This window comes from Mus caroli, chromosome 6 (assembly GCF_900094665.2).
Source record: "Mus caroli chromosome 6, CAROLI_EIJ_v1.1, whole genome shotgun sequence".
Taxonomy (NCBI): domain Eukaryota; kingdom Metazoa; phylum Chordata; class Mammalia; order Rodentia; family Muridae; genus Mus; species Mus caroli.
In genome coordinates, this window is record NC_034575.1 from 35,239,812 (window position 1) to 35,266,719 (window position 26,908).

The window sequence follows — 26,908 nt, forward strand, 5'->3', positions numbered from 1 at the left end:
CTGTCCTGGAACTCACTCTGTAGACCAGGCTGGCCGCGAACTCAGAGATCTGCCTGCCTCTGCCTCCCAAGTGCTGGGATTAAAGGTGTGTGCCACCACTGCCTGGCTAGATTTCTTATCTGTTATCACAGGAGTTTTAAAAGAACAGCTTGGATCTGACACTGGCTTTCCTTCAGAGGAGAGTTATCCAACTTTGTCACCGTAACCGACAAGGCCATTTTAATAATTTGACCCTCATGTCATTTACCCAATGTTATTTGCCCAAACAGCTACAATGATGCACATAAAATGAGACGTGACAACTATCTATTCAAAGTTGAAAACTTCTATTGGATATACGTGGTTTATGTGCAGTAATAATTCTTATCATTTCTGTTAGGTTTTCTCTGACTGACTCTTTCATTACATTGTATCTCTTCCCTTGTGTTCCCCCATTCTCTCTCCTGCTTGCCTTCCCACAGACCTTTTGTAGTATAATCTGCTGTATGGTTTTTTTGGTATATTGTCTTGCTTTTCTATTCACAAGGATGTAGGTCCCACCATGACTGGGATTTTTATGTTTTGTTCACTGAGCATAACCAGATCCTGGAAGGATGCTTACATACAGTAGGGGCTTAATAAATGTGGCAAACAAACAAACTGCAAGCACACTTCTCTTCCCCATTTAAAACCATAGCTTTGATAAACTTATGAATAATTCAGAGCCACAATGGACATCAGTAGCCTTTCTCTCCTCAGTCATAGAGAGTATGCTGTACTCCCTAAACGCAAGGTAATTTGATATGTATAGGTGCTTATACAAATGTCTCAGCTATTGTGGAGACAGAAATATCAGAAAACTTGTTCCCTTTTGTAAGCCTTTTGTTGTCTTTTCATAGACACTTATCTCATGTCTCTTAATTTAAAACACTTATTTTTCATGGCTATACATGTTTTTCTGCCTGTGTGGCTCATAGTAGGTATTGGCTTCTGGTTGTCTATTGACACTTGGCTCTGTTACAGAGATGAGCTTTGGACTACCAAGTTCTATAAATCTCAGTTAATTTATCTGTGAATTGGAGAAAATAATTCCTACTGGACGATTATGAGAACTAAAGAAAATCGTGCATGTATGACGTGCTTAGGCAGCTATGATCTGCCATCTAGCCCTGACTAATGAGCCAGAGGATACATGATAAAGCTGCAATAACCCACAAAGCATAAGGTGTTGTGCCCTGTGTGCGGTGGGCCCAGCAGCACAGACTAAAGAGTGAGATGGAAAGCTTGGCCCTGAAGTCCAAAGGGCAGCGTTTGGGTCCCTGCTCCCCTCTTATCTGCTATGTGGCAGGAAATGTGATCTGATGAAGCCTAATTTTCATCCTACTTGTATGAGAATTATGCAGAGTTATTAGTGCATTGGCTGGATCATTGTGAACTATGATTATCATTAGCATTAAGATTTCAAAAAGAATATTTGGCTTAACAAAAAGAATATTCAATGAATGATGACCGATTGCCAAGCAGCAATTGTTAAAACCATTTTTTTTCATTTCCCAGTCCTTTTTTAAAATTCTTAAACACAGTTTTAAAACTTGTGGTTCTGGTGATGGAACCCAGGCCTCACATGTGACAGGCAGGCTCTCCAGTTGCCTCCTCAGTGTAATTAAAGAGGCTGTCACTTTAAATCACCGAAGGCTTCTGTCTTCCCAATTTACAGCAGGGTTACTTTATGGTTATTTCAAGCTAACACACACACACACACACACACACACACACACACACACACACACACACACACAGAGAGAGAGAGAGAGAGAGAGAGAGAGAGAGAGAGATATCAGAATAATCAGTGCACAGGTAAGTTGAAGAAGCCAGTGAGCCAGTGTATGGTGTATGGGAGAAAGGGTCAGTATCACCAGATTGTACAAATGGTCACATGAGCTTCTTATCCATTCAACCTGAGCTGTTGTTACCAGAATCTAAAGGTCATCTCTTGCTTAGCCTCAAAAGACACAAAACCCAAAACTGAAACCCACACAAATCAAAACCTGTGGACAGGGATAGGGGTTGGTAGAAGGAACCGGCTAACTCAAGGGCAAGCTTGAAATCAGACTAGACTTCTTTGTTTCAAGCCTTCATCCTGTAGAGATGGGTAGACTTAGGGTTAGGGAAAGGGTAGGAAAATCCCAGAGGTAGACGCTCTTTCCCTATAGATTGCTGCCTCCCATTCTCTGAAAGTCAAAGTTGAGTAGAACCTAGGGTCTCTATTTCTTTGTAGACAAAAATATTATTTTCTATAAGTCAATGTTCATAGGCTGATGAGATGGGAAAGTATTACAGAATTTACAGTACTTGGGCTGAGGCAGTAGGGTTACAGAATTTGTAGTGCCAGCATTAAAGGCTGAAGGGAAGAATTTAGAGGAGTAAAACAGAAGTAGCAGGCTCCTCCTGCCTTGTTTGCATCACCTGTCAAGGCAGATTAAAGTGAACCCAGATCTTCCCCTTTGCCGTATTGTCTGCAGTAATCATAGTTTTAATGCTTCTCATACTACAATAATTATAAAGACACCCCAAATGTCATAAAAGCCCACAGATCTGCTTTTAGGACTCTGAAGCAATCAGTTGCCATGCTTATTATTCTGCCCTCCCAGGTCTTCAGGTGGGATACACAGGTAGTAGTAGTCTGGCAGCATCTTTAGGGTATTTAGGGAAAGTGCAGGGATCTTCCAGGGACTGGAAACTTTGTGCTCACTTCCAGTTTTCTCACACTTGTCCCTCATATTGAATATTCATTCATCATACACTGGCACTGTTCCATAGTCTCTTGGTGATTCCTATGCTACCCCTGTTGGGGTAGACCTGTCTTCATGGCTTTTGTTTCTTTAGAACATCTTCAGTTTTCCTCCGACTGCTTCTGAAAGCAGTTTGAATACACCCTCCATTTCATCCTCATCCCTCCCATGTCTATTTCTAATTCCTCTTCTCTCCTTTAGGCATTTCCTTTATTCTCAGAGTTAGACACTTGGGGAGAAACTTCTCTACTGTTCCAGTTCTTAATTTGTATTGTTTCCTCAGTCATGGTACCAAAGAAAGGCCATGGAAACTGCTTGGCTTTGCTTCCTATATCTGTAGCCTGACTTTAAGCCAGCTTTTGGCTTAGGATTTCTACTGACTTTCTAATTTTTATGAAGCCTATAAAAGTCTCTGTTATTTTTCCTTACTTTATAATTTTTAGGTGGAGTTCTTTGTTTTGTTTTTTGTTTGTTTTTTTTCTGGGATATAGTGGCTAATGAACTCGGATTTTGTTCCTGACTCAAGCTCTTAGGTGGTCAGAGAGAACGTTGGTCAAGAGCTTTACGAATCAGAAGTTCCAGAGTTCCTGTTTCACACATTTAACTTCCAGCCCTGCCAGCCTTGTTCATTTGGCTTAGATGCTTCTTCTCTACCAGGCCCTTCCAGTCAAGGAATATGCTATTATTACTATGTCAAAAGTTCTCCTCTGGCTGCCTCTTGCCTTCTCTTTTGAGGTATTACTTCCTGCCACAGCAAGATCTTAGAGAACACTGGGCCATCACCTCTGTTTTCTTTCTTAAGTGAATGAACTTAGCTACCAGTTATTTCCAAATGAAATCACCTCTTCCTCCAGAAGCCAAGCGCATGTCCTTGGGTCATCAAATTACTATTCTGCTTCTTACTGTTTCATGCACCCAGAGGTCTCCTTGTGGACAGTATATTGTTCTCATGATGAAAAACCATCGCTGTATACATTGCTTCTCAAATATACAATTGCACTGATAGGATGAATTGCCACAAATGGAACTCCTGGGTTATGGGTCTAACTTTAAATTTTTGCCAAGATATCATGGAGTTCCTGGTGTGTACAGCTGTGGAGATGTTGTTACTTAGCATGTAACCTAGTATTTAAAATACTAGCATAAAGGACAACTTCCCACATCACAGCTGTAAGTAGTCACCAAAGAGAAAGAGCCATGTCTACTGGGAATGTCATCCTAATAGCTCTTGTCTTACAGTGAACATAGGATCTGTTTTTACCTTATTAGTTAATTTAATTATAGTAACTATGAAATATTATAAACCTCTGTGGAATTTTACAAGAAAGACAACTATTGATGTCTTTCTTATAAAGCGTGTGCTAATGTGAGGTACTGCAGATAATAGCTGGGGACACTAGAGTTAGGTACCGTTTTCTAGAAAAACACGAGGTTGTCCAGAAAGCAGGTCCTTCAGCTTTACTTCCTTTTGTATAGTAAGAGTCAATTATACTCACGGTGTTCTCTTACTGGTATATGAGAAGCAACTCATCTAATCTCTGGGCAGAGAGCTGTGGAATGCTTCTGACTGAGGAGAGGAGAGGAGAGGAGAGGAGAGGGTATATGAATACACACTGATAGACGAGAGAATGAAGATATAGGAACTAAATATCAGAGTTATATATCAAGGCCAGAGGAGAGAAGTTAGCACATATTCTCTTTGAGTAGACAGTGCATAGTTTATAAGGCAGCCTGAAAAGTAGTCGGTGGGGTGGGGAGGAAGATAGCCTTGAGTGAGCTATTGATACACCTGGGCCTTCTTTACTGTGTGTGTGTGATTCAGATAACAGGGTGATAAAACGGTTAGAAGATAAGAAGGTAACATTAGAGCACGCTGAGAAGAACAGAACTTCACAGTGTGCATCATTGCTTCCTCAAGGACACCATCTCTTACTACTACAACACTGAGAGCTAGGTTGCATCACAGGAAGGATGTATGTACAATCAAATCATAACGAAAAGGAAATGCAGAATTTCTGTATTTTTAAAATAACAATTCTTGGGGGGTGGGGTGGGGAGATAGCTCAGCAGTTAAGAGCAGTTGTTGCTCTTGCAAAGGATCTGGGTTAGACTCTTAGCACCCACATGTTGGCTTACATACAATTATCTGTAACTCCAGTTTCAGGGGATTTGCAAATGCAACCCTCTTCTGACTTTGACAGGTACCAGGCACACATGTGGTACATGTACATGCATGATGTAAGCAAAACAGTTATACATACAAAATAAAACAAATCTAAAATAAAATAAAATAAAATAAAATAAAATAGCATACCTAAAGGACTCCTTAGAAAGGTGTCACTTAGAAAGTGATCACTACTTAAGCTGATGCACGAAGCTCTGAAATCCTACATTCTTAACTCTGTATTTCATTAACTCTCATCTCCAGTATTGTTCCTAAATATTACACCCATTAGAAAGAACAGAATCCTTGCAGATATACAGTTACAGGCCAGGCATGGAAAGTGTAGGAGGAACCAGGGATATCATATTGTGCCAGAAAGGAAGACTACTACAAAAGGTTCTTAGGGGTTTGGCCACTTGAGGACATTCCCCCTAAGCAAAGACAGGAAGACACGAGAATCAATATTATTAATGGGTTAGTAGGAGTTAAATGCGCTTAACCCACCAATTTATGAACATGATTAGAAGCAGATTAAATTCAGTCTCCTTTGAAAGATACCAGAAAGACAAGCATTTTACAAGTAGCGAACAAAGGCATTAAACATTGAATTCCCTCTGGGAACTGCACGCCTATGAACTGAACAGTAGAGAAGGCATGGTTTCTGTCTATAGAAGTACTTCCTCTAACAACTAAAGAATTAAAGGAGCACAGCACTGCTATTTCATAATTCCGAATGGGATTATAGATCTGGGACATGCCAATGGCTGCTATACCACGAGGAAGAAAACAAGATTTTAATGTTTCCTGATGAAGATGCCCTACCATCTAATACTCCTTTCCTGCTCAAACCATCAACATACATCTAGGAAAGTTTGGATCCTCTTAACTAATCTTAAATGTAAGAGAAACATGCTAACATGGCGAGAATGTAGTTAATGACATCCAGGCTATGTGCAGTGTCTATAGAATAAGCCCTTTTGATGAAAGGGAACTCAGATATAAACGAATTACAATACATACACCTTACTTTCACTTTTGTTAGACCCAACGTTTATGTTTATGAATTCTACTTTAAAAATTTTAAAGCTTAATTGAAAAGTGTATAAACGGTGGATTTTAATGACGGTTCGGTATTTGATAACAACGAGGAACTACTGTAAAGACATGTAGGTGTCACGATAGGGTTTTTGCTGTTTGTTTTGTAAAATTTCTTGCATTTTGGAAATAAATTTTAATATTTTCAAAATAAGATGTAGGAAATCTGAGGTTTGACTCCTAACAATGCAGGAACAGGTCGGCGACTAAATAGGAATAAAGATAAAACGAAAATGGCACTAACTGGTTACTTTTGAAAATTCAGGTGGAAGGTTTTGCGCACAGCTGAGCATTGGCATTACAAATGTCCTAGCTCCAATTAAACGTGTTTTAACTCTGACACTGCTTTCTGTCTTTTCAGATGGCGGGACGGAGGTTTAAGAAGTTCAGCAAGCTGGAGCTTGTTCTCATTGTTCTGCTGCTTGTCCTGTTCATCATCGCGGTGGTTCTAATTGTGCTCTTAGCCAACTCAACTCCAGAAAATGGTAACAAGTCACTCTGAGTCTCTCCCATGCCAGAGCAAACTCACCACCCATGGTAGAGACGGCAAGCTTTTATATTGCTTCATGTATGTATGAATGTGGATGTGAACGCATGCAGACAGTACGTATCTTACTGAGTATCTAAAAACCATGGCAGGTCAATAGACAGTAGGTTTGAATTCTGAAACGTTCATCTCCATTTTTAAGTATTGCACTGGATCCAGATCTGCAATCTCTCAAATGCATTTTGCTGAATGTTATAAAAGTAATTATAATTCTGTGAATATTGATAATGAACAACATGATGTGTAAAAGGAAATATGTATATTTACTATATATCAACTTAGCTATTTAAGGTGAAAATTTGGTTTTTAATAACCTATTCAAGTTATTTTTATTAAGTGCTTTGGGTTTTTTTTTTTTTTTTGAGCTGCCATATCTTAAAACAAGAGCTAGAACATGATGAACAATCCAGGCTTTCCTATCTGCCTCACACAAGAATCACTTCTTATGGGAGCCAGACAATGAAGTGCCAGCCTATGACTACAGCCAAACCAATTTTGTCCCTTCTATTCAACTCCCAGCTACATCAATCCCTGCTTTTTACAGAAAATAAAGGTCTTAAAAATATTTAACTTTTAAAGCTCTATAATCCTGAAGAGGAAGCTAAGGCCATATGCAGGTGCCGATACAAACACAATTTTTTAATGAATCATTTTTTAAAAAAGAAAACCTTAATGCAAAGGAAAACAATTAGAAAAAACCATTTTCTTGATATAATATCTTTGTTTATTAAGGTTGTATCTTAAATAAAGCTTCTTTCTCATTTCAGAGTGCAATGAGAATGCCTTTTATGTTTTATTGATCTTTAAATTATAAATCAAAGTTTTGTAGCCCTGGGGTAGTTGCTAGACGCATATATCCTTTTATTATATTTTTCACTTGGGAGTTTATATTTTTAAAGAATGCAACTACTTAGAAGTGTCCTAAGGGACTAGGGATCGCCTGTGAAAACAGAATTGAAGTCACTGTGATTAGGATGGCCCTGTCAGTGCCTTCTCCGTGTATACCTCTGCCACGGATGGGTCCCCAGAGATCGACAGGGATAGTGAGATGATAGTTTGGTAGTAATGGGCACTTGCTGCCATGCTTGGTGATCTGAGGTCAGTCTCTGGAAGCCACATGATGGAGAGAGAAACAACTCATGCAGGCTGCCCTCTGACCTTCAGTCTTTAGATTGTATGAGTCATTCATTTTCTGTTATCATGCATATCATGTTGCCATTGCATCATATAGTAGTTATCAATAAATGAGTACATTTATGTTCCAGGAATGCGTCATTTTTAGACACACGTTTTGACCTTAATTTGACCGACAGGGTATGGTTTACTCACCTGGCCTAAAGGGAAGTTGATGTCTAGTTTTGCAAGCATCTAATGATGGAGTCCTCTTCTTGTATGTACCATATTGCAAGGGAACTCTAGCATGGAAGTTGATGATGTTGTTATACACAGAAGTAAATACAGTTAGCAAGAACAAAATAAGGTGTTACAAAGTAAAAGTGCAGGATTTTAAGCACACTGAACTAGAGCACAGCCAGGAGAGGAGTTAACAGAGTTGGAAGTGCTGAGAACTCAGTCCTTTTAAATGCCTGTGGTCATAATTCTAACCGTCCTTTCATCTACTTTTGTGATATGGTAGCCATAGGCGCTGAAACAACTGGCACTCCAGACACTACAGTCACCAGGACCACTCTTAACTCTCCCAATTGCCCAGTGCTAAGTGAGCTGGAACGGATAAATTGCATCCCTGACCAGTCATCTAACAAGGTTTGTGTCATACATCTTGTTTGCATTTAGGAAATCATGTCATGGTGAAATTTCTTTTCATCTTTCTTCTCTTTGTTCTCTTCCTTCTCTTTCTCCTCTCCTCATCTCTCTCCTCATCTTCTTTCTGTTGTCTTCCTCCCCTTGCTCCATCTCATAGAAAGTTGTGTGTATGGCAGCTTTGGTAGCTCACATAACCTAATTCTGTACTCATATATGTAGGGTTATGTAGCTTCAAGGGAGGAAAAGCTAGAACATAGCCTGAGTTGCCAGGTTTGGCAAGTTATATCAGAATTTCAGATAAGCAATGACTGTATGATCAATGCCGGGTGGTGGTGGTGCAAGCCTTTAATCCCAGCACTTGGGAGGCAGAGGCAGGTGGATTTCTGAGTTCGAGGCCAACCTGGTCTACAAAGTGAGTTCCAGGACAACCAGGGCTACACAGAGAAACCCTGTCTAAAAATACCAAAACAAAACAAAAAAGAATAAGTATGATCCACTTAAGGTTTTAGACAGGGAAAGTGTTCTTATGTTTCATGTGGCTACACTTGATTGCAGTCCTCGACTCTCTCAATTGCTTTCCTTGTTGCTGGCAACATGCCCTTTCAAAAGGTTATCTGGGATCTACAATAATATCATGCATGTGCACAAAGCATGATTTAGCATAAGGACAAAGTTTCAGCAGTTATACTGAAGGTAATTAATGTCAGTGTAAAGAACTTACAGGGGCACGGCACTTTAGTCCAGCGTTTCTAGATCACTAGCTTATGCACATCCAAGAGTATCATGATAATAAAGTCATTGTACATGACTCGCAATTCACATTTAGCAAATCAAAATATCTAAAGGAAGACAGAGTACAGACTTCTGAGTGAAGTCCATTCAGGTGAAACAACAGATTAGCATTAAGTGCAGAGTGGATGCCTGCTGCACGAGTTTCTGGGCCACGTGTGGTAGTGACTCTGTTCTCACTGTGCGGCATGTGCTTCTTCTGTGATTGCTAAGTAAGACACTCATCTATGTGATTAGCAGAATGTCAGGATGACAAATTTATGGCTACATGCCTTTATTACCGAATTTCCATTCCCAGCATCAATCACCACTAATCTTCCAGGAATCTCCTCTAATCTCTAAATTCAACTTCTTCTCTCAGTCTACTTACACATACACTAAAACTGCTCCCTGAATGTACCCGACTGTACTTTTAACAGTCCATATGAAGTCAAGTTTAAATAGTTTGTCCTATTATTGCAGACCGTTTAGCCTTCTTACACTTCTGTAATCTATGTGCATATCTTAGAGACAGCTCTTGATATGGGTTTTAAGTCCATCATTTATAAGCAGGCCACCATTACCTTCCTTCTTGATGTGGCCTTTTATCCCCAATTTCAGATTTCACTCATGACAGAAAACAGAAATGTATAGTTAAAGTCCAGATATTTAGCTAAGGGAAAAGGATATTAGATAATACTTTTAAACACTTTAAGTTTTCAATTTATTTAGATTTATTTTGTGATTATAAGGAAGAACAAATTTATACACTTAACACAATCTTCCATCCTTTTAATCACCATGAAAGTCAATTAATATGAAAGCTGTTGACATGTATTTTCCATAAACAGTCATGATAATTCTTATGATATTAGAAAGGTAAACTTTTAATATTTGAAAATGCTGTTATATTTTATAGAATACATACGTTGCAAGTTATTTATCAATTCTGAATTTGGGTTATGGTATCCTTTTCCAAATTCCAATTTTACACCTATGTATTTAAGTGATCCAGTTTTATGACTTATCAGAAAATATAGTAAATTTTGCTAATATAATTACAAGCGTACACTTAAAAATTACTCTGGGTTTACATAATACCAGTTGATAGTCATTAAGTGGTTCTAGGGAGAACTACAAAGTCCTAGAAATAGACTTGAAGTGGTGCAATGTTTAGACATGGGACCGGAGCACATCAGAGAAGGAGAGTTTCTGCCTGGGTTTTCATTCTGGCTCTGCTTTGAAGAACTCTGACTGTAGTACTGTCAGGTTTCTTTATCTACTGTTTCAAGTTATCAGTCAATGAGACAGTGTGTGTTCAGATAAACATATTCATTAGGCAGTGATTTTTTTTAATAGCATTGCACTCTATGCTTAATGAACACTTTAAAGATGTATTCTCTGTTGAGAATTTCATAGATGTATAACATTTACTTTACCCTCCAACCCCTTCCAGATCTCTTCATATGTCCCCTGCCCAATTTATGTCCTCCCTTACTGCCCACCCTACCACTTTTCTCCACCTTATATTGATTAAAAACTTTACAGTTATAATCTCAATTGTCATGGGACATGTTCTTTGAAAATAACTTGTAGTTTGATTTGGAGACTTGAAGGTCTGGATCATGAAATGGCTGAGAAGTTGTATTTCTTTAAAATTCTACTGTCAGATCTTACCTTGACATGGAATGGAGTGATCATGTTAACTTTTAAAATCTTATTCAAAATGAAACATATTATGGATCAGTATATAATCAACATATTTACATGATTCAAGGTCAATTTTAGTTTTTTTATTACATGTCTATTTATGTGTGTATGTTTTGTGTGTCCACATAACTTTGTGCATATGTGGAGGCCAGACACCTTGTGATAGTTGGTTCTCTCCTTCCATCATGCATGTCCCAGGCATTGAACTCAGGTTGCCAGGCTTGGCCAGCAAGCACTTTTCCTGTTGAGCCATCTTGTTAGCTCAAGATTGACTTTATTTTTAGTTTTTGCAAAGTTACTGCACACGCAAATGACCAGGGATGCTAATTTTGTGAGTATATGCTAATTAGGATTATTTTCTTGTTAAATACTTTAATTTCTAACATTCCTCCTTTTACTAGAAAATGGGACACTTCTCCTTCCTATAGAGATTCATTGGTCCCATGTTTTTGCTTACATCAGGTCATCCTAGGCCAAGAAACCAGAAGAGTGTTTTACTTTGTCACCACAACAGAGTCAAGCACTGACATGAGTGAATCTTGGGCTGCATATGCTGTTAACTCAATGACATTACTATCCTGAGAAGTGCTGGGTGACTGTGAGCCTACAACTTATCACCTAACCCACTCTATGGGTTTGACTAAATATTACTATCTTAATACAGTTTGTGTTTCTATACTGAATACCCAAGACTAGGTAACTTGTAAAGAACAGAAGTTCACTTCTCATAGTTCTGGATGCTTGGGAAGTTCATAGTCATGCTGATGTAGGTCGTCTGGTTATATTCTCATAGGGGAGAAGGGAAAAGGCATTGAATCCCATTCACAAGGTGAAGACATCAATGTTTGATCACTGATTAGGGAGCCCTCCTCTTAACACCATCATACTGGACATACCTGAACTCTGGGGCAGATGCTTTCAACATAACACAAGAGTCACTAACATTGAACTGAACTCTGTATTCTTAGTTTAGTTTGTGGCTTCTGTTTATATATGTGCGGTAAATGTGGATGAATGCCAGCAGAGGATGTCAGGGTCTGCTCTATCGATCTCACTTTATTCTTTTGGGTTAGGTTCTTTTATTGAACCTAAAACTAGCTTGGCAACCAAAAAATCCCAGTATTGTGTTGTCTCTGACCCCATAGCACAGGTGTCATTAGGTACATGTGGCTATTCCTGGATTATTATGTGGATTTTGGGGCATCTGGATTCCTTATGTCTGCACAGTAAGACTTATTATGCAGTGGCCCATCTCCCCATATATTTGTGATAAAGTAACTACTCCAAATTTAGTGATACAAAATTATAATTACTATATTGTCAGTCATGGTTTTATGGGGTTGAGACCCATATCAGGTCTGACTTGATCTTTTCTTTGCTGAGTGCTGCTGGCTGCAGGCTTACCTGGTGGCTGATCTACTATGGTGGAAAGATTCAAGATGCACCTGCCACCTTGGCCAAAATAGCTGAGAAGATGCTTCTACTTGGGTGTTTTCCCCCTTTGCGAAGGCTCAGAAACTGTCTTTGAGGGTAGAGATTCTTCATTGTATTTCTTTCCTGACAGCTCCGGGCTGCAAAAGATTGGGGCAAGTCTGCCTATTCTCTTACCAGCCAGGCTCAGAAGCAGCTTCGTGCAGTCTGTTGACCAAATCTATAATGAGCCAGCCAGACTCAGTGGTATGAGCAACATCCACTGGTTTATATCAATATTGACAATATTAGGCTCTAGTTATATTTCTTCATTCCCATCAACTTTGGGTATGAAACACTTGTTCATTTTGCATCTTCTATTGCTCTTAAATGTCAAAACAAGTAAGAGATGGACAGCGTGGAACTTGATTATATTTTAAAACAGTAGTGTCATAATTTGATTTCTCTGCACCTGTGAGTTCAGTTCAGTCATCTGTGGGTTGGAGCTAAAGCCTAAATATATCCCCCAAGACTCCCCATGCACAAAAAGCCTGCAGATGCTGAATGCCTTGAGTAAAATGGCATGCTATTCATAAAGACCTCCATGTGTCTTCCTTTATTCTATTATACTTATACTACTAGGCATTCTTAGATTGTTAGAGTGACATATTCTAGGTAAAGAATTGTTAAGTTTTGTGCTTTAGGAGATAATGATAAGGAAAAAAGACAATGTTAGGTTCAGATGTACTTGTTTAAAATATCTTAATCCAAGTTTAGTTAAATTCTTGGATGTGAAAACTTGTGAATATAGGAGACCAATTATATGTCTATTATGCATTTTTAATCTACATGTTCTATCAACTACTCAGATGTGTGTTTTTAAAATAATCCATTATGCTCTCTCTCTCAATTTCCCAGCACTTTTTCCTTCTTTTCTCTGTAATCTGAGGTTTGATCTGAATGAGTTTTGAAAGGAAACAACAAAACCTCCAATTGCTGATTCAAGTTTATGTCACAGTAAAATTTGTTCCCACAGCAAGAGAGGCTGCAGGTGCATGTAGACATCGTTTTTGTTTTTTACCCTGGAAACAGATTGGGTAGTCCTACTTCAGAAACCCATGACCTGGAATGCTCCAAAATCTAAAAGGTTTTGAGTAGTGACATGATGCTGCAAGTCATGAAACATTGTTCATGGCATTTGGAAATGTGTTTTACAAGTGCTGGGGCTATGGTTGGGTAGAATAGTGCTTGCCTGCAGTGCAAGGAGTCCTAGGTTAAATGCCAGTACTGCAGAAAGGAAAAAGGATCCAACAAATTTTTCACCTTCTGGTTTTGTATATAAGCACGATGAACTTTGGGTTTAGAGTGTTCTATCCTTAAAATATTTTATCATGTAAAAATAAATAATCCAAAAATCTGAGAAAAGCATCTGAAATTCAAACAATTTCTTGTTCCAATCCTTTTGGGTAAGGGATACTTAACTTGTATTGGCTATTGATACAAAATTAGCATTTGATTCAATGTAATCATTTTTATATAGCATCATTTTAACTATCCATCTGCAAGATGTTGACATGTTTTCATTAACGGATATCTAGTGATACTCAGAACACGGGGAGAAAAGAAATGGAGAGTTTTGACTTTCATTTCTTTATTGCTAAGAAACCTTTGTCAGGAATTTCACATCTGTAACTCTTTACTCTGTGGACTTTGAGTTCTATATCTGTAAAGCAGTGTGACAAGTAATATTAGTCATCTATTGCTATGGAACACATTATCCCCAAAGATAATGGATTAAGGGAACAAGCTGTAGTTTCTCATGGTTTTTATATTGGAAATATGTCTGGCTTTGGTTTGATTGGGTAATTCTACCTTTGAGATTCCCAGAAGCCACAATGAAGGTGTCTTCTGACATCATATTGACCCTTATAGCTTACCCATGTGGGTTGTTGTCATGACTCCTGTCTATGGAGTTGTTATACTGAGAATCCTGCCTTGAGTTGCTTCTGCCATGGTAGGGGCTCCAGTGGAGAAACTGAAAGAGAATGAGCAAGACCAAATCTACCTTCTGTTTGTAGCACAGACAGAAGTAGGGAGTATCCTACAACCATTTCCTATTAGTTGCAAGACACTAGTCTCAAGCCCACCCATATGAGGACAGATTTCTTTGCACTGTTAGTATTTACCCTGCATGTTTCTCCTAAATTAGGTGCATGAGGAAAGAGAATATACTCATTTTGGCTTCCATTTGACTCGGGCATCAATCGTGGCATTTGCAGGCACATTCCTTAAGGCAAATTTTTACTCTATTTGGTTTTTAAGGAAATAATATTTTCTGTCTTGTGAGGAGTTGAGATACTTGTCATGTGTGGAGTATACATACACACATACAAATGTGTAATATATAGATTTAAAAGCATTTGTCTTTGAAAGTTTCAACAAGAATTGGAGATGCCTTTAGATATGATAGACCTGGGGACACCCTTGCATGTGATTTGTCTCGACTTCACACGTTAACTTCTGCTGTTGCATTTGTAGATTGAGCATATTTAGTTCATACATAGAGATAGCCAACAAGTGCTGGTCCCCCTGCATTCCATACACAAGTAAATAAACAGTACAAAAGTCAAATCAAAAGTGGTTTGATTTGAAAGTGTCTGAGGAGAGTTGATTGAAAAGCTCTTTATACTTTGTCATCTTTACAATTCAAAGGCATCATATATGAGGCTCCATTTGTATTTTGGGATATTGGTGATGTGTAGCCTCCCCACCCCCAGCCTGGAACCTGCTGGCTCAGGGGTGGAGCTTCCTGTTAATTCGTCCTGCCACGCCTACAGTGATGTAACCATATTATGGTTTAGAATTTTAAAATATCTTTACCAGCTTTTGTATGTGAAGCATACATTGTGTTTCTTACACCATTTCATAAGAACGCTGACAAGGAAAACTGTAGAACTTTTGTCCCTTGGTATTCTGCCCAAGGTCTCGCTTGTAAAAGTGAAGTTGTTAATCTCACAATCTCAAATTAACTTATAGTTACCAAAAGGTAATGTCCTCTGACTAAATGGAGCTGATCAGTCTAATCTCTGTTTCAGGCCACATGTGACGAGCGTGGCTGCTGCTGGGATCCTCAGGGATCCATCAGTGTTCCTTGTTATTACTCCAGGAATCATGGCTACAAAATGGAGAGTGACGTTGTAAACACAAATGCAGGTATGCTAAATGTAGAACCCTAGACCTTGGCTCCTTCCTAGGAGACATCTGCAGCAGCACATAGAATACGGTCACACTGCCCATGTGACAAAGGTAGGCACTGCTCTTATCAGTGATTAGATTTGGCATCAAGGAGTAATTACCTTCTGCCTTAGTAATTCACAGATTGTGTTCTGTTTCTGGCTTCACATTTTTTGGTATATATTTATTTCTTTTCTTTGTATATTTATTTTTTCTTTATTAATCTCACATATAATATATATCCTGACCATAGCCTCTCTTCCCTACCCTTCTTCCAGCCCTTCCCTCACCTGTTCTCTCCCCCAGATCCACTGTTCCTTCATTTCCATTCAGAAAAGAGCAGGCCTCCCAGTGATATCAACTGCACATGGCATAACAAGTTGCAACAAGACTAGGCACAAACCCTCCTATCAAGGCTGTAGGAGGCAGCCCATGTAGGAGGAGAAAGCATCCTTGAGCAGGCAAAAGTGTCAGAGACACTCCCACTCCCATTGTTAAGGTGTCCAACAAACACTCCAAACCAAACAATCAGAGCCTGTATGCAGAGATCTTGCCTCACTTTTATACATCTTCATGACTTCATGTAATCATCATGACCATTTTTTCCTCAAGTTTATTTTTAAAGTCTAGAATTTGAAGTTAATAATCCCTGAGATTCCTTTATTCTAAAGTTTTTTTTTTTTATGAAATGGAAAGAGTTACAACTTTATAAGCATGCTTCTGAAGTTACCTAGTTAATGTCAGTCTTCATGAGCTAATATTCTTCCCATCCCTAAGGAAAGGGCACCATGATGAGCCTTCATCATAACTTCATCATGTGAGGGTGACAGTGGGTACTACTGTGGAGAAGCTCCTAGTGAAAAGAAGAGGTGGGCTCTTCAAGGCTGCAATACTCAATTATAGTTTAACTGAGGACATGAACTCAGTGTACAGGATGCTTTGGATGTAATGAGAGCATAACTGAGAAAAAATAATTGAGAAGTGGATGTTCACAGTTATCTATTGGATAGAACACAGGGCCCCTAATGAAGGAACTAGAGAAAGAACCCAAGGATCTAAAGGGGTCTGCAACCCTTTAGGAGGAACAACAATATGAACTAACCAGGAGCCCCCAGAGCTGTGTGTCTAGTTGCATATGTAGCAGAGGATGGCCTAGTGAGCCACCAATGGGAGAAGAGGCCCTTGGTCTTGCAAAGATCATGTGCCCCAGTACAGGGGAATGCCAGGGCCAGGAAGCAGGAGTGGGTGGGTTGGGGATCAAGGAGGGGGGAAAGTATAGGGGCTTTGGGGCTAGCACTTGAAATGTAAATGAAAAAATATCTAATAAAAATGCTGTTAAACAAAAAAATAATTGAGGACATAAAGGTGTATGATTGCCAGCTGGTGGTACACACCTTTAATCCCAGCTCTTGGGAGGCAGAGGCAGGCGGATTTCTGAGTTTGAGGCCAGCCTGGTCTACAGAGTGAGTTCCAGGACAGCCAGAGCTATACAGAGAAACCCTGTCTCGAGAAAACCAAAAAGAAAACAAACAAACAAAGGTGTATAATCAACATGGGACGACCGATGAACAGGAAGCATAGATTAGTCCTTCGGGTTATGATTTTACCCAGTTCTTATAGAAAAGGGATGTAGAGTTTTGGATAAAGTATTAAGTTAGCTTCAGGGTCCAGCTCAAGATGAGATGTGTATATAGGGCATATATATCTATATATTCCCTTCTTTGAGAAACAAAAGTGTTTGATTCCCTGCCCCTTTGACCAAAAGTTTAATTTTATGTAGTTGTTGTTTGCAAATTTAGAGAACCAACTATGAAAATCTTTTTCTCCACCATGTTAGGATTCACAGCCACACTGAAAAACTTACCTTCTGCACCCGTGTTTGGAAGCAGCATCGAAAACATCCTGCTTACAGCAGAGTACCAGACATCGAATCGCTTCCACTTTAAGGTTGGAGTTTGTTTTTTAAAAACGTTTTATTTAGTCTCTTATATCTTATAACTGTGCTTCACTCAAAGGAGAACATTTTGTCGTTATGTGATGTCGGTTTGTGTGTGTGTCTTCAATAGCTTTCGTTTTGTGCTGAAATGTCCTCAATACATACTGAATTTACCAATGAGCTTTCAGTTTCTACTCATTTGTCATAGATACCATGGGGATTATGGGAGGGAACAAGATGGTGCCACAGGTTTGAATTTTCTAGGGGTAATACATGTCTTCAGAATCATGATGTACCTCTACCTAAAGACTGATGTGTTGCCCAACATATAAATGTATGAAGCTGGCAATGTAGCAATCACATTACTTTAGATAAAATGTCAGTATCAGTACCAACTGCATAGGAAGTACTGGTGTTGGAAAGGCCACTGATGGTTTTGAAAGATAGGTCAGTTTTCATTTAGGCTTTGTTTCTATTCCTGTCCCTGTGCAGTTGACTGACCAAACCAAGAAGAGGTACGAAGTGCCCCACGAGCACGTGCAACCATTCAGTGGAAATGCCCCTTCTTCCTTGAACTACAAAGTTGAAGTCTCCAAGGAGCCATTTAGCATCAAAGTCACCAGAAAAAGCAATAACCGTGTGCTGTAAGTTTTGGAAACTTGGGCATCTCCCTTATCCCAGGTCTCTGGTCCTGGAGATGCCCCCCCCCCCCGTCTTCACCCCTGTCAGTTGCAGATTTCCATTCATTTTCATAGCCATTTAGCCATTGCTCTGTCCTTCCCCACACCTGATCCTGACCCCTCCTTTCCCTCTCCATTCCCCTTCATCCTAGTTCCCTCTTTCCAACTGCCTCTTATGATTATTTTATTTCCCCTTCTAAGTGATATTCAAACTTCTTTACTTGGTCCTTCTTTCTTGTTTAGCTTCTTTGGGTCAGAGGAGTATAACATGTTGTCTGTATTTTATGGCTAATATTCACTTATAAGTAAGTACATACAATGCATGTCTGTTTGGGACTGTGTTACCTCACTCAGGATGATATCCTTAAGTTCCATCCATTTGCTTGCCAACAGATGTGTAGTTGACCTTCATGTGGGTCCTGAACAAAAGCTGTTGCACATATATGGAGTATGTTCTATTAGTGGGGATGCTTTGTCTGGCCTCAGTGGGAAAGGAAGCACCTAGCCTTGCAGAGACTTAAAGTGCCAGGGTGGGAGCATATCATGGGGGGTGGTGGTGGTAGTAGGAAGATGATGATAAGGGGAAGTGTATAAACTGCTGATCTTATTGTGCTCCAAGCGCGGTTGTCTGCTTGTGAATCTCCCTCTGTGTGTAGTCTTCTTTCTTTTTACTTCCTTCTGTCTGCACATTTTTCTTTTCCCTTTTGTCTGTCTACGTAATCACATGAGCATCAATCAAGTCTTATTTAGGGTCTATGATCACTTGAATACAGTGCTCTGGTTATATTGTAAGGTGTCAAAGGAACAAGCAAGGGGTGTACCACAGTGATACCTGGCCGGGAGAGGTTTTCTCTTTTGGTCAGAGGAGGGCTTGAAGAGGGATTGTTGTGTTGGTGAGCTGTGGAGAGCACTTGTCTGTGGAGAGTACTGAGTCTTTCTCTCCCTACTTCTCATTCATGTCTGTGTTTACCTTCGGTGTTTAGGTTTGACTCAAGTATTGGGCCCCTCCTCTTCTCTGACCAGTTCCTGCAGTTCTCTACCCACCTGCCAAGTGCTAATGTATATGGTCTGGGTGAACATGTGCACCAGCAGTACCGACATGATATGAATTGGAAGACCTGGCCCATGTTTTCCAGAGACACAACCCCAAATGAGGTAAGCTTTCAGGCTTCTTACCTTAATCTCAAGGGTCACATAGTATAGTTGTTTAGAGTGGAAATCTAAAATGAGGCTGTTTTGCTTTGGAGATCTTCTACTTATCAACTATATGATTCTGGGCAAGTTGTTACCTCTTTGGGTGTTCAATTCCACATCTATTGGGGTTCTACAATTGGGGTAATTACATATGCTTAGCTAGCTCATTCAGGAGTTGTGAAACTTAAAAGTGGGGTTCATATACTCTCCTTGAAGCTGGTGTTAAGGGTTAAATGACTAAAAGATGTCAAGTATCTAGAAGACTAAATATCACATAGAACATGCCCAATAACTTTCCCATTGAAATCAAATTAAGAGCCCATGGTAAACTGTTTTTCAGGCAGCAGAGACAGCATCTTATTCTCACCCTGTCTCACTTAAACACATACTTGCTACCCAAATAGCTGTCAGAAAAATGGAAAATGTGTTGCGAGAACAGTTTATGTGGAGCAGCTGGTGATGATGACCTAATCTGGAGCTTTAGACCTTTGCTGGCCAAGGGGTAAAGCATAAACAACACCAAGGAGCAGTGTGGACTTTCAGACCCTGTAGGGCTCTGTATGGTGGTTATTTATATTAAAACTCAATAGACCACCTGCAGATAAGGTTAAGCTGGGATCAGGAAGACCTCTTTGAGAAGAGAGATTCTATGAACTATATTTTCAGAATTATCATCTTTTCATATTTTAACAAATTCAAGATCTCCGTATTCATGCTAGAATTGTCACGTGTTAACATCCTCTAAGCAGAGATCTGAACTCATGAAGCTTATTGGCATCTTCATTGAACATAATGTGATGTTTAGACTGATTGTAAATGTTTATGTCTCAACTGTCTTCTACAGGATGGAACTAACTTGTATGGTGTGCAGACGTTCTTCCTGTGCCTTGAAGATAATAGTGGATTGTCCTTCGGGGTGTTTCTGATGAACAGCAATGCCATGGGTAATGACAAAGGATTGTTCTCAAACAAACAAGTACAGGATATGTCAATGCCCCCTTTACAGCACTGTGTTTAAATGAGTGAATCCACTTTACAGCCTTTAAAGCATGGCTTTGGGATGGCTGTGTTCTCTAACTTTACATCTTTACCTTGCTGCCTAATGGCATCCATGTGCAAAATGGTTCTTGTTTCTCAGCTGCTGAATCTGATTGCTTACATGGGAATACTTGCTGTTACAAAGTTAGGAGAACTCTTCCTGTAATCTACTGTAAAACAGGTTCTTGAGCATGATCCCTCCTAGTCCTACATTAAGTGATCTTGACTGGCAGTTCTAGTACAGTCGCCACAAGGGAAGAAAAGATGGATCAACACTTTGCAGGGTTAATAATAGGCATAGGACATTTAGCATTGTTGGCTTAGATCAGTGCTACTCAAAGATATGGTTCACAGAGCGCTTCATGTCCATATAAGATGAACATAGACATTGAGAGTAAGCATTGATTTAGCATCCAAAGGGTCTGCATAAATATTTTTCATAATTAATATGCTCTTTTGTAGAAATACCATTTAACAGAATAGCCCTTAAACTTTATTTTCTTCTATTTTAATCTTTTAAGAGGTTACCCTTCAACCTACTCCAGCAATCACATACCGCATCACTGGGGGAATTCTGGACTTCTATGTGTTCTTGGGGGACACACCTGAGCAAGTTGTTCAAGAATATCTAGAGGTAAACATGAAATCATGGTTCTGACGAAGGGACTCCTATGTAGCAAATATTCAAGAGATGTAAGCTTAAACAGACATGTTGACTAGATACACCTGAGCTGACACATTTAAGACATAGGACAGGCTTCATCTGTAGAATGGAAATTTCTTTATAAAGTTTTTATATTATAAAAAATGTGAAAGGATATAAAGTACCCCAAATGTAGCCATACTCTTATGGGGAGGGTGTGCAAGTTGATTAACATTATAACATTAGTGAATCAATACACTGGAAAATTGAATGTATTTTGTGCCCCAAACCAATGCATAAAAAGGCTTTGGTTTAAAATGTATTGTGCTGATGAGATGATTTAATTGGCAAATTGCTAGCTGCATGAGCATGAAGACCTCTGGTCAGCTCTACAGCATTTATGTAAAAGCCTAGGTGTGCACCTGTCTCTGGGGTGACAAGAGACAGGGGATACTTGGGGTGAGCTCACCAGCCGTTAATACAGTGGGACCAATCAGTGATTCCACGTTCAATGTGAGAGAGATCTGATCTTAAAATTAGAGAGCAACTAAGGAAGATATGCTACATAGACTTCTGTTCCCCACATGCACCCCTAACACATGCATGCTAACTTTCATTTCACATATTTATTTTAGCTCATTGGACGGCCAGCTCTGCCTTCATACTGGACACTTGGGTTTCAGCTCAGCCGGTATGATTATAAAAGCCTAGATAATATGAAAGCAGTTGTGGAGAGAAACCGTGCAGCACAACTCCCTTATGTAAGTAAGCTTGGACATAGTTTCCTGAAATCCAAGGAGGCAAGAACGGAACAGCCCTTGCCTTCCCCATACTTTCTCTTTGAGGTTTTCTTTTCCTTCTATTTTGGGTAATAAAATGAATATTTATGCATTTAGACTACTAGAGAATTTGTCAGATCAATAACTTGTTTTCAAAAATGGTAGTTTCTTTCAGTGGGAAATGGTGCTTACAGACTGACAAGATAGAGGAGGCAGCCACCTTGGTTCTGACTATATGTTCTGTTAGTTCCTTTTTCTTTTGCTTATGGTGCTCATTGCATTTTCACAGAACTAAACTTTGAGCTCTCATGTTAATTTCCTCTAGCTCAGGTTTTAGCTTATGCTTCTCCATGAAGTTTTATTGCGATATATATATATATATATATATATATATATATGTATATATATACATATATATATTAATGTATTACATATATTACACACACACACACATGTATACTAGTTGGGTTGTTTTGGCTCAAAAATATTATATTAGAGGTTGACTATAAAGGTGATATCCAAGATCCTGGTATAAGCTTGATTCTCAGATTTTGTGTCAGGTAACACCTAATTCAGATCAACCATCTTCTTATACCTTACAGTTTAATACATTTTAACAAAAATTTTGTGGGAATATTGAAGAGATGAGATATTTCTAGATTACAGAGAGTTAGGCAACACACACACACACACACACACATACACACACACACACACACACACATGCACATGAATACACTCATACAAATTGGATCAGACCCACGTTATCTACATTGGCCCTCTTTTTCACGTGTAAGGAACTGAAGCTAAATTAGGAAGGTAGTTTGACGTTAACCACTTACTTAGCTTGTTGGTGATAGGACTCATCGTTGAAATGATTTACAAAATCAAGTGACAAGGTTGAAGTGCATTTGTTTCACACTTGTGTTTTGACTGCTGTTCATTAGTGAACAGGATTTGTCTTCCTGCAAGTTGTGATCATTTTGTATTTGAAGTAGAACTGCAGTAGATATTTTGGAACTGGGAAAGAAACTGTGAAAAATATAATGTAAAAGAAGTGAGAAATCTGAGAAATCAGGATAACTAGAAGTCTGTAATTAGAGTTGTGTAAGACATTTGGGTGAATGACTCAAGAATGTTTTGGCCAAAGATCTGGCTGGTTGGCCTCTTGTCTTCTAGCCCTCAGGACCTAATGTCTTTGGGAGGTGAGGAGGAATAACGGACAGAAACAGTGGAAGCAGAACTAAATTAAGGAAAATTAAGCACAGCTAACACAGTAATGAGAATGCCAAGTGTCTTCTGTATTTATTTCAAAGTCCCATCCATGTAGCTGTAGATAACAGAAGGACCAGGATTGCCAGTTCAGATCTCTAGCACCATGGCTGTTTTCTCCTCTGAATGGTCCTTCTTACATATAGGCAGACATTTCCTTCCTGGGTAATCTGAGGAATGGAGGAATAAGATTTACTGTTGCACAGTGGTGTAAGGTGTGAAAGGAACTACTGAAATAATTCAGAGTTGCATATGGGTGCCCAGTCTTACAAGTTCAATAAAGCATAGAGTACATGTTGTGCTTAAATGTTCATGCTTTGAATGACCAATTTTGAATATTCCTATTATAGTGGAGGCTATAATAGGAAATTAGGTATCAGGAAGACATAGAAAGAGAAAATTAAAAAAAAAATCTGTAGAGTAGTCCTGTTCTCTTTCCCTCTTCATGTCCTGGTCACAGACATAGTCTAAACTTTGCTTGGGTGTCAGTATTTTCATATAAAACTAGGAAAGAATAAATGCCAATGAGTTGTAGTAGTGATTTAAAAAAACCCAAACCAGTTATTGGGATAGTGAATGAGGAAGAAGGGAGAAGAGAAATCCCCTTCCTTTCTTTATCTTGGGCATAGGGTGAGTTTTATCTTGATAGCACCAGTGATTTGTCAGAAATTGTGCAGTTGATTTGATTGCAGGGGTGGGGTTGAGCCTTAGGGGAAACAATGAAGCCATTCATTTCTTAAACCACTCTGGAAAAAAAGTGCATTTGGATAGCACAGACTGAGAGTGCTGCATTTAGATTCCAGCACAGCAGTTGGCTCTTATCTTGAATAGTAAAGGTCATACATAATTCCGTTGGTTTCTTTAACAGGGGAAAGTGTAGATGCTAAATTGTGGATGCCTGTATTCTTTCAGGATGTTCAGCATGCTGATATTGATTATATGGATCAGAAGAAGGACTTCACTTATGACCCAGTGAATTTTAAAGGCTTCCCAGAGTTTGTTAAGGAGCTACACAATAATGGGCAGAAACTTGTTATCATTTTGGTATGTGCTTCCCTTTTTCCTTCCAAAATCAGGTGTTTGTTCATCCTTTTCATCATGTGCCCTTCTTCCTCCTTGGCATTCAAATAAATGAAAATATTTTAATTCCTTCACTGGTTATATTTAAATGTGGTTACTTTTTGGTGACTTTTTTTTTTTTTTTTTTTGCCAGCCTTTAGCCTAAAGTAAGTTTTTTTTTTTTTTTTTTTCATTATGTTTTCCCTATTCTTAGGATCCAGCCATTTCCAACAACTCTTTCACAAGTAATCCTTATGGCCCATATGACAGGGGTTCTGCAATGAAAATCTGGGTGAATAGTTCTGATGGCATCAATCCAGTCATTGGAAAGGTAACAGCAGAGAAGCAGTGGCTCTGGCTCTGGCTCTGCCTGGGTTTGAGTGGGTTTGGATAAGTGTGTGGTTTTCTGGTGCGTAGTCGAAGGACTTGAGCATAGCGAGCATAAAGTTTTCTTTGCCTTTTTATACCCAAGTGTCTACCATCTACCCTAGCTCTTACACGCTTTTCTCGGCCAGATCCCATTAAATGGCGACTCACAGAGTCCACCTCCTCACTCTGAGCTCTCATGTCACTACACTCCTTCTTCTCACGTTGCTCCACTGACATTGCTTGGCCAGTGCCACTAGTTAACCCCTACTAGGAAAATCCAGTGGATATGGGCCATGTCACTCAACTCAGTTTCTTGTCAAAATTAATATATTTACTACTTTAACCATATTTTATTGTTTTCTTATTCATTAAGGTATTATTATCTGTTTTACTTTTAATATCCTTGCCCACCCTTCATAGTATAGTGTCTAAAGTAATTGGATAGAAAAAGAATAGAGAAATGTAACTAATGTTAGAATATATAGATTGTAATGGGTCAATTGAAATTCATACATAACATCTTCATTTTCACTTCTTAGACTTACAAGTAGAGGAAGCTACGTGGAAGTGTGAACTAGAGTAGGAGACTAGCAAACTAAATAATGCTTTTATCCTTGGATTTATTCATTTAAATAGTCAATTAACATTTTAAAAATTAATTTTCTTGGGTGACTTTTCATTTCCCGAGAGTGATGGATTCTCTAAGAGAGTTTATTTTATACTGAGAAGACTTGTTGCTTCCATGATCACAGTAGGAATTCTTATGTAAAGTTCTTTGCTTATTCTCCATTCCTTTAATGCATTATCTATGTTTTCTCTTTTTGTCTCTCTCAGGTCTGGCCTGGAACAACTGTGTTTCCTGATTACACCAGTCCCAACTGTGCTGTTTGGTGGACAAAAGAATTTGAGCTTTTCCACAAAGAAGTGGAGTTTGATGGAATTTGGATTGTGAGTTTTAAGACTTTTATTCATAGAGACATTAAAAGTGTGTAACTCTAGCTATGTCTTTGAGCCATGTTGTGTACAAAAAGTAAAAAATAAAAAAGTGTCCCATATTCCTTCTATTGTCATAAAGTACCCGAACTGTTCAATTTTCAGTTCCAGGCTTTTAAAAATTTTGACATGATAACAGAGTAATCAGAACCAAAGTACACAGGCACAAAGTACCATCTGGCTGTGTTAAGGAGTAATATCTCATAAATCAAATGAAAATGAATGTAGCACAGGTTAAAATTAACAAATGTTAAATAAAATTTGAGCCTACAGTTTAAAATTTCAATTTATAAAAGAACTGTAGAAGAGTCATACAATACAATCAGCTAAAAAGATAACAGCAAAATTGTAAAATTATAGTACCCAAAGATGGGTACACTGTCCCCCTTTCTATGTATATATTTATATTTATATAGGTACCTATATGGAGGTAGATTCACAGTTCTATTTAGACACTATAGGTTGAACTATATGACAGCAAACAAACTGAAACTTTTAGTAGTATATTTGGGAATTGTTTACTTTTAGTAAGTATAAATTCACATCCTTTCAAAGTTATCCTAAGAACTTATTCTGTGAAATTCTTAGGGGGTAGAGAAGACAATAATATCTATTTCTACCATATCCATGGGGGTACTCTTAAAAATATCTATTCTAATTTTTCTGATTTCTCAGAAAAAGAATAACACTACTATTAAACATGGCATCCTACTTTTACCTAATAGCTTTTGTTTACTGTCTGGTAGGATATGAACGAAGTCTCCAACTTTATTGATGGTTCATTTTCTGGATGTTCCCAAAACAACTTGAATTATCCCCCATTCACACCAAGTAAGTCATTGTGGTTAGTTTAATTGACATAGCACAGTGTGTGGTATCTTAAATTTAAAAGGATAGACCTGAACCATTAGACAAGGGAGTTTGAACACAATCTTTACAGGGAAAGGAAAATATGGGCACTACATACAGAAAACTAGGAGAGTCACAATATACTGTACATGGTTCTCTGAAGAGGCATACATTCTCAATGGGTAGTCTCGTCCTTCTATGCCAAGTCCAGGCCATTGTAGGGAAAAGTGCATAGCACACATGATGCTGATTCCAGAGGCTAGTTGTTAGTCAGTGCCACTCTCAAGATGAACCTCATAGGTCCGAGCTTACAAGAGATACCATGAGGGTAGTCTTGATATTTAGGTGGTGGATACTTCTTGTGCTGTTTACAGCTTGAAGGGCGGGCATGAGCTATAGTCAAATGTAGTCGGATCTCTGAGGATATGGTAGTGGAGTCATAGTATTAATTGTAGTTTGAAGAAAGACACAGAACCAAAAAGAAAATTGTATCTTCGTTAAGAATGGAACAAAACTTCGAGGATTGCAATAGCCATGGTCATTTTTTTTTTTTTTTTTTTTTTTTTTTTTTTTTTTTTTTTTTTTTGGGAACTCCTTTTTTCTTGGCTGGGTCCACTGTTATTTTCCCATTAC

The 26,908-nt window shown here is 38.7% G+C and overlaps 1 protein-coding gene across 6 annotated transcripts in view; it reads left to right on the top strand.

Moving 5' to 3' along the window:
* Mgam (maltase-glucoamylase) overlaps positions 1 to 26,908 on the top strand; it is a 125,163-nt gene that overhangs the window by 1,720 nt on the left and 96,535 nt on the right. For 4 of the 6 annotated variants that reach the window (XR_003836916.1, XM_029478336.1, XM_029478335.1 and 1 more), the window contains exons 2-14: positions 6,392 to 6,515; positions 8,214 to 8,341; positions 15,325 to 15,442; positions 17,301 to 17,410; positions 17,892 to 18,043; positions 19,063 to 19,234; positions 20,118 to 20,217; positions 20,833 to 20,945; positions 21,590 to 21,715; positions 23,918 to 24,049; positions 24,279 to 24,395; positions 25,268 to 25,381; positions 26,173 to 26,257. Coding sequence is in view for 5 of the 6 variants with exons in the window: in XM_029478336.1 (XP_029334196.1) it covers positions 6,392 to 6,515; positions 8,214 to 8,341; positions 15,325 to 15,442; positions 17,301 to 17,410; positions 17,892 to 18,043; positions 19,063 to 19,234; positions 20,118 to 20,217; positions 20,833 to 20,945; positions 21,590 to 21,715; positions 23,918 to 24,049; positions 24,279 to 24,395; positions 25,268 to 25,381; positions 26,173 to 26,257 (1,591 nt within the window). In the remaining variant the exon portion in view is untranslated. Of the gene's footprint in view, positions 1 to 6,391; positions 6,599 to 8,213; positions 8,342 to 15,324; positions 15,443 to 17,300; positions 17,411 to 17,891; positions 18,044 to 19,062; positions 19,235 to 20,117; positions 20,218 to 20,832; positions 20,946 to 21,589; positions 21,716 to 23,917; positions 24,050 to 24,278; positions 24,396 to 25,267; positions 25,382 to 26,172; positions 26,258 to 26,908 lie in introns of those variants that run through there. The other 2 variants (XM_029478338.1, XM_029478339.1) reach the window with 2 other exon arrangements.